At 33.2% G+C, this 8,643-nt stretch overlaps 1 protein-coding gene across 9 annotated transcripts in view; it reads left to right on the top strand.

Annotated features, from left to right (window-relative positions):
• Nucleotides 1-8,643, top strand: part of LOC106874257 (pre-B-cell leukemia transcription factor 1) — a 465,063-nt gene that overhangs the window by 308,685 nt on the left and 147,735 nt on the right. For all 9 annotated transcript variants that reach the window (XM_052972380.1, XM_052972384.1, XM_052972374.1 and 6 more), the window contains exon 4: nt 4,053-4,243. In XM_052972380.1, coding sequence (XP_052828340.1) covers nt 4,053-4,243 — 191 coding nt within the window. The remainder of the gene's footprint in view (nt 1-4,052; nt 4,244-8,643) is intronic.

Here is an 8,643-nt window from a genome sequence, read left to right as displayed (position 1 = left end):
TATATATATATATATATATATATATATATATATAGCTTCATCATCATCATTTAAAATCTATTTTCCATGTTGGCATTGGATTGTTTGGCAAATCAGAAGACTACACCAAGCTCTGCTGTCTCTTTTGGCAATGTATATAATATATACACACGCACACACACACGCATGTAATGTACATGTTTCCCGAGTCACTTCATTTCACATACAGTCTCACTCCATGGCATATGCATACATATATATCCACACGTATTTGTCCACATCTAAATCAGGTTTGATCAAGCAGCCCTATGTAAAATAAAAATTAAAAACGGTTTCAACTGTGACCTTCACATCGTTCTTGATATATCTGTGATTACATTATTTAATCAGTCCTTTCCATTTTTAAGATAGTCTTTAGTTTAATTTGGGAAAGATTTGGTTGCTGTTTCTAGCATTTAAAAACACTTTTGTTGGCTCCTGTTTTGAATTAGTGTAGCTGTTTCTTGTTTCAACTTAAGTACTTGTTAAGAAATGAACTGTCTTTGAATACTACACAGTGCCAGGGATAAAATATAGAAGTATACATACTATCAATTTAACCAGCTGCAACAAATATAGTTAAAGATAAATATTATTATATGATGGCTTTGCAATTTTATTCTCTGTTTTCCTTTCATAAATTTTCAAACCATTATTTATAAGTTTCCTAACCTTCGAAATATAAAACTTTTAATAAAAGTATTTGTCAAATTGAAGCAAGTTTAGAATTACTAGATATTTGATTGTGCTTAGCTAACTGCTAATGTTGGGTGGGTATATTCCACTCCGTTGAATTTGGACTGCAGTCTGCACCATTAGAATTTTCTGAAATTGGATATCTAAGATGAGATAATCTATAAGAATAAAAGCATACTAGCTCTATGCTTGAATTGATATAAATTACATTTCATTACCTCTCCCATGAAAGTCACTTCCTATATTCCATTTTAGATATTTCCATGTCATTATTGTCCTAATTACTTTAGATGGTTCTTCTACCATTTCTTACCTTATGCCACCATTCAAACTAAATTCTATCAGATTTTATAACACTAGAATTCCAGCTGATTTTAGGATTTAAGACACTGGGATATGACTGAACCACAAAGTTATGAGTTCAAAACTTGCTGGTGCACCTTGTGTTTTATGGTCTTCTTTAATTGAACATTTGTTATTCTGCATAACTGATAGATTCCACTTCTTTTCCAAAGTAGGTATTTAATTAGGAAATAATCCAAAAGTACTTTCTTCATATATATCCATAATTTAAGACAGCAAGCTGGCAGAACTGTTACTGCACTGGGCAAAATGCTTTGGCATTTTGTCTGTACATTCTGAGTTCAAATGCTGCTGGGGTTGACTTTTCCTATTATTATTATTATTAAAGCAAAGAATTGTTACTATGCTGAACTGGACAAAATGCTTAGCGGCATTTCTTCTGGCTTTACATTCTAAGTTTAAATTCCACTAAGGCCAGCTTTGCCTTTCATTGTTTCATCAACTACTCACTCCCTTGAAAATTGCTGGCCTTGTGCCAAAAATTAAAAAGAATTATTATTAAGTGGCAAGCTGGCAGAATTTAGGAGTATGTAATTTTGCACTCTTTGAGCCCTCTGGATAGTCACCAGTATAAAGGGAAGTAACTATCTCCTCACTGGGCGAAGTAGAAATTGAAGTTTGAATTTGAAATCATGGAATACGAAAAAGAGTACAGAGAGTCTACATTTATGATTATAATTGTTTCCTGCTAACGATAATTTTCTACCTTGAAACTATAATATAAATCACCTGTTTCCTTTCTCAACTTTAACTCCTCTACAAAACTATACCCATCTTCCATCCCTTATTGACATAATTTACCCCCGATTCTTCTATCCTTTCCTTAGGATACATGATTAGTGTGATATTTTAGTGCTATGTTGCACATCTACTAATATAAGACTGCCCATCACCCCATTCTACATGCTGCAAGTGTGCTCTTGTTAACATATATTAAAATTGCTATTATCTATCATCTCATAAATTACACCTTCAATCTCAACTATATAATTGCCTTTTATAACTAGATTACTCCTCTTTCTTTCATCTTTTAGTAGTGGGTTTATTTTATAAATTTGTTTATTTACCATTTAATTTCATATAAAAATTATTTTCATTACATCAAAATCTTTCAAGTGTTTAACTTTCCCTTCCTGTAAAAGCCTTCCCACGTGATAATGTGAATCTAAAGCATTTTGTATGGTTTGTTGGCATATCTCTCTTGTTAATTGAACTGTAACTAATAAACAACATAAAGACCTTTTTTTTTTTCTGTTAACAAGATTAGTTTAGCATGTGCCTCATTATCAAAAGGAGTTATCTGTTAATCTTTTATTCCTCTGGAGTCAGCCAAATCAAGGCATGTGCTGGGTCAATTTAATTGACTAACCTTCTCCCCAATGCCAATGTGAGATATCATTCCTTATTGCAATTTATTATTATTATCTATTTATTAAGGCTGTGAGCTGGCAGAATCATTGTGTCAAACGAAATGCTTAGCTGCATTTCATCTGGCTCTCAGCATTTTGTGTTCAAATTCTACCAAGGTCAACTTTGCCTTTCAACATCTTGGGACTGATAAAATAAAGTACCAGTCAAATACTGGGGTTGATGTAATTAACTTACCCCCTCCCACTAAAAATTACTGGCCTTGTGGCAAAATCTGTAACTGTTTCTCTTTATCTATCTGAGTCTTTATTATTTTGTTGTGTACATCCTTTTACTCAGTCTAAATCTCTTGCCATTTCTTCTTTTTGGTGTTTTTGTTTGGGGCAGGATGGTGTATACTTCATCGTTGTGATCTTTGTGTTGTCCCCAATGTCATGGGCCATTGAGAACAATAAAAGAAATCCTCTATTTGATAGAGCAACTTACATCACTTTACTATTATTTCGCCTCACTGAAAATAGATATATGTTCTTTTCCAAAGCTGTTATTTAATTCTGTTACAAGTTGAGTCAAAAGTACTTTGTTCATATGTACTCAGGATTTGGCACCTTGGAGAAAATGCGTAGCAGCATTTCGTCCATCTTTACTTTCTGAATTCAAATGCCGCCAGGGTCGACTCTGCTTTTCCTCCTCTCAGGGTTGATAAACCAAGTACCAGTCAAGCACTGGTGTTGATGTAATTGACTTTGCTCCCTCTCCAAAAGTTACTGGCCTTGTTTCAAATTTTGAAACCATTATTATTATTATTAGCTGGCAGATTCGTTAGCATGCTGGATGAAATGCTTAGCAATATTTCACCCGTCGTTCCAATCTGAGTTCAAATTTACCAAGGTCGACTTTGTCTTTTTTCCTTTCGGGGTCAAAGAATTAAGAACCAGTTGAACTCTGGGGTTGATGTAATCAACTTTTCCCTTCCCCCAAAATGGCTGCTCTTGTGGCAAAAATTTGAAACCATTATTATTGTTGTTGTTATTATTATTATTATTATTACTCTTATTATTATTATTTTTAGCTGGCAGAATTGTTAGCACACTGAGCGAAATGCTCAGTGTAATTTCACTCGTCACTACGTTCTGAGTTCAAATTCCACCAAGGTCAACTTTGCCTTTCATCCTTTTGGGGTTGATAAAATAAGTACTAGTTGAACACTGGGGTCAATGTAATTGACTCGTCTCCTCCCCCAAAACTGCTGCCCTTGTGGCAAAATTTCAAACCATTATTATTATTATTATTATTGTTATTATTATTATTCTGGGGGTTATGTTATGCCCCACCTCCCCTAAAATTTACTGGCCTTATGCCCCCGAAATAAAGAATTTTTCTTATTGTTACATCCCTTAAATTCTAATTCTGTTGAAATCAATTGTTTTTCATTCCTCAAAATGAGTGACCATGTTTGTATTCATTACTTTTTTTTTTTTTTTTTTTTCAATTAATACACAAATTTGAAAGCATGAAAAAGTTTTAAAATTTACCCCTATAGTTTTATATGTTTATTGTTTTAAACTTTGTATTTAATTTTCATTATTTTCTTACATCTTTTGCAGGCGTGTAATGAATTTACCAGTCATGTAATAAATTTACTACGGGAGCAAAGTCGCACTCGTCCAATTGCTCCGAAAGAAATAGAACGGATGGTTAGCATAATTCGGAAAAAATTTGCTGCAATTGAGATGCAGTTAAAACAAAGCACATGTGAAGCAGTTATGATATTACGATCCAGATTTTTAGATGCCAGGTTAGAATCTATGGTGTCTATTATTATTATCATTATTATTAATAGTAGTAGTATTATTTGTATCTATGTGGTCTTTTTTAAAATATATTTTTTCCCCCTTTTTTTTTTCTATTTTATTGTATTTGTTGTCATTGGGATTTTCTTGCCAGAAAATATTTCTGCAAATATGTATTTGCCTACATATTTGCGGGGTTTTGTTTGTGTGTTATTGTTTTGTTTTCATTATTCTGTTTTATATTGTTCTCTGTGTATATGAAAGGCATAATTTGACTTTTTTATGTTTTCTTTCATTTTGTGTGTGTGTGTGCAGTAGAGTATACATCTCTATTCTTTTTTCTCTGACTATGTGATGTATGATTGCATTTACATACAAACACATTTAGAGGCTTCTGGATGTTAATGTTTTGTTTCTTTTGTGGAGACAACCATGAGTGGCTCTACAGAAGTTTGAATGGAGATGTGTTGAGTCAGAAAGTTTCCTCATATGCCATTACTGTTGTCAGTATGCCAAAGCACTGTTGTGTGTGTGTATATGTGTGTATGTGTAGCCATTGTTGTTTGGCTTCATGTCATCTCTGATTTAAGTAGATTTGTAACCAGAGTCCTTCCAACCATGACCAATCTGTCTTATAGAACATAGTAAGGGCTGATTTGAGTAGACTTGAAATCTATGCTAATAAATGTGAATTTTGTGTATCTGCTTGGCTTCCTTACTTTTGGACTCACCCCCATTAGGAGTCTATCCCTCAAATGGCACATATTTGTGAGAGTCATAGAGTAGTGTTCCAAAGAACACTAGTCTGCAACACAAATTCAGATAACTCTATAGTATCTTTCGTTCTTGCAACCAACAAAATGTAAATGAAGAAGTATAATTATGGTAATAGAAGTACAGAGAGCAAATATACTGGATATAGGTTAGAGAATTATATTTAACCTGTTCAGAATGCTGGTTGACATGCTGTGAGAGTAATTAATAATCTTGGGATACCTTTAACTTTTACATATGCATCAATAGTTAAGCTTCCTTTATGTTGATTTGTGATAAGATGTCTAGCAATTTGATTTTTGGTCAAACCCTTTTCCTCCAGATGAAGTCCATGGTGCATGAGGTGATAGTCAGTTTTCTCATAGTGAGACTATTCTCCAAGAAAAAAAAGGTCTTCATTTATCTCATGTGTGAAATACTCTGTTCTAATTGGTGAGATCTGGCTTCTGACACCTACCCTACAAAAATCACAAAGCTACAGTATAAAGCATGACTAATTCAAAACAATGTGAGTTATATTCAACCGAATAATCTGAATGCTAAAGGGTTAAACTTCAAACCCTGCCAAATAGTTTGAAGAAATGATTATCTTCTTTGTATTAACTGTCCACCAGGGGACACCACATACGTAATATATATATATCTATCTCTCTCTCTCTCTCTCTCTATATATATATATATATATATATATATATATATAGCAATGTTAAATCTCTGAACGAGGTATTAACAGTAACTGCACGACAAGGTGAAGTATATTTGCCACTTAAATGTGGCTGACCCCTAAGGGTGGATGTTACTGTTTCTTTTAGCCCCAGGAGAACATCTCCTCCAGCTGGCTATCGACACACATTTGTGTCCTGTCTGTATTTGCAAAGGGAAGTTATCGTTCCCATCTTGATCTGCGATACGTACGAACACAGAGTATGTCGATAGCCAGCTGGAGGAGATGTTCTCCTGGGGCTAAAAGCAACAGTAACATCCACCCTTAGGGGTCAGCCACATTTAAGTGGCAAATGTACTTCACCTATATATATATATATATATATATATATATATATATTGTTATAAAGAGAGAGAGAGCATAAGTAAAACAAAATCAAATGAAACTTTCTTAAAACACATGCATAAAATGAAATGAAGCAAAACAATGAGAAAAAGCAAATGAAAAGAGGGAGAAAAAAACAGAAGATCTATATTTTCAGAAATGCTATTGGTGTACATATGTTCTTTTCCTCCAAGGAAATACAAATGTCTGAAATATTAGATTTTGTTCTGTTCTCAAGGAAAATTAGCCATTGTAATTTATTCTCTTATCAACAAACTGTTATGGATTGATTAGCTTTCAGTTATACACATCATCACCAGTTTATTTGGATCCTAGATCTTATCTGTATTTGCAAATGTTTAGAAATTACAAACAGTGATTGAAATAGGTGTTGAGGCCCTCTCTGTCTCTCTCTTTATGTTAAATAGTGATGATGCTGGACTACACACCATGATCAAGAGTTTACTTTGGTAATTATATAAGCACTTTACTCTCTATGGATCATAGGCCATCAACAACTTTTCTCCATTGTTCTTGATCCTGGGCTGAGTTCTCTACTTCTCTTCAACCGGATCTCTGCTTTTTTCAACTGTCTCATGTTTTCCTGGGGGAAAGCCTTCCTCTCCTATGCCTAGTTGGTTGAGTTTTCATTGGTGCCTCTGTAACTTTTTTAGGGATATCAACACAATGCAAACTTATTTTTACCTCTGGGAAGATGTAGTCTACATTAGTCTATCATTTGACCTTTCCTGCAAAGAATGTTTTAGAAAGAGCTTTTGCTCCATTGGCATTGCTCTCGGGGTCATCAAGGCACATAAGCCACCACTACAAGGACTAAACCTTGTGGTAGTCATTATATTGTGATCCTTTGAAAAGCCTATAACAGTGGTTGCCCTGTTTGCTAAATGATAAAAGCAGTGAAAATTTAAAAATGAAAAACAAAAAAAAAATTTGATAGAAGCAGTGTAAATTTAAAAAAGAAAAAAAAATTCAGTTTCACTTCCATTTTTGTGGTTGTGGTTTTTGTTTATAAGTTCAGATAAAGATCTCATTGAGAGGACTTCTAATCTAAGGCATTTCAGGTGTGAACATAACTTCCTTTTTGTTTCTCAAGTATGTGTCAAGGACTACATTATCCTGTGTCCTTATCTTTTTATATATAGGGTAGTGTCATATGAGAGAGATTTAGCTGCTATTTCTAGCAGGTCACACAACTATTTAGAGGCTTTCTCACTGGCTCAAGCATTTTATAGTAGTATGGTTAGTAAGCATAAGGATGACCATCTAATTGTAAAATCAATTAAATAAAACATTTAATCTTTTACTAGCATGGCAAAATGAATGTTGTGTGTGTGCGTGTTACATGACTATTAATTAGTAGATTTTTGTCAGATTTTAGAATTGTGATTGTAATGTGCACATGTTTCTCATCAGAAATTAGCGGCCAAAATCTTTTATTCTTTCCTTAATAGTAACCTTTGTTATTTGATTAGACCAGCTGCTTTATTTATTTATACTTAATCATTGTTATTTTTCAGCAGTTAACTATGTATAAATAATGAGACTATTTTGATACCCACTTCTAATCATATGGTAGCTTTCTGCATTTATATGGATGTGTGTGTGTGTTTAAAATTACATATATATGTTTGTTTATTTCAGTCTATGGTTTGACATGTCTCATTGTATTAGCTGTGTTTATATGCATCATTGTAGAGATACACGTATATAAATAATCACTGTTTTCTTTTGCATCCTTTTTATCATTTAGTGAAGGTTAGGTATTGTAAATTGCTTTCTGAATAAAATATTATGTGTATGAGGGTGAAGAAATAACTTAAACTTGCCAGGTAAAAGTCTTTGTATGAGGCTTCGGTAGTTACAATTTACTGCTAGACAAGTGTAGCCTGAGCAGGTTTTAACCCTTTAGTGTTTAAACTGGCCATATCTGGCCCAGATATTCTACATGTTTTATGTTCAAACTGGCAGTATCTAGCCTCTCACACCTAACCTACATTGAAATTCCAAAAATAAACAATCACATCATTGAAGCCTCAAAGCTATAAGATAATGTATGATTAATTCAAAACAATTTGAGTGAAAAAGTATTACATTTAACAGAGTAATCTGAACACTAAAGGGTTAAGTCTATTTACTATAGGTACAGTGTAGTGTAATTGGTGAACCTGGATGATTCTGTCAAAAGTATGACATGAGTATGACTCATTCAACTGTTAATTGATCAAGTATATATAAATAAATAACAGGTGGATAATGTGTCAATTCACTACAGCTGTTTCCAACAAATTTTTAATTGATTAATAGAGACATCATTAGAAAAAAAAAAAAAACTTTTTCATCAGGTGAATACATGAACCACAACATTCAAAAACCATGTTGTGGTTCATGCATTCACCTGATGAAAAAAGGTTTTTCTAATGATGTAATGTCTCCATTAATCAATTAAAAGTTCATTGGAAACAGCTGTAGTGAATTGACACATTATCTATCTGTTGTTATTTATTATTTACCCCTCTCGGAACCTGTGCCTGATTCACCTGAATCCTGATCTATTTTATATAT

The sequence above is a fragment of the Octopus bimaculoides genome, chromosome 1 (assembly GCF_001194135.2).
Source record: "Octopus bimaculoides isolate UCB-OBI-ISO-001 chromosome 1, ASM119413v2, whole genome shotgun sequence".
Lineage (NCBI taxonomy): Eukaryota > Metazoa > Mollusca > Cephalopoda > Octopoda > Octopodidae > Octopus > Octopus bimaculoides.
The sequence above is the reverse complement of the archived record's forward strand: the minus strand, read 5'-3'. Positions and strand labels throughout refer to the sequence as shown.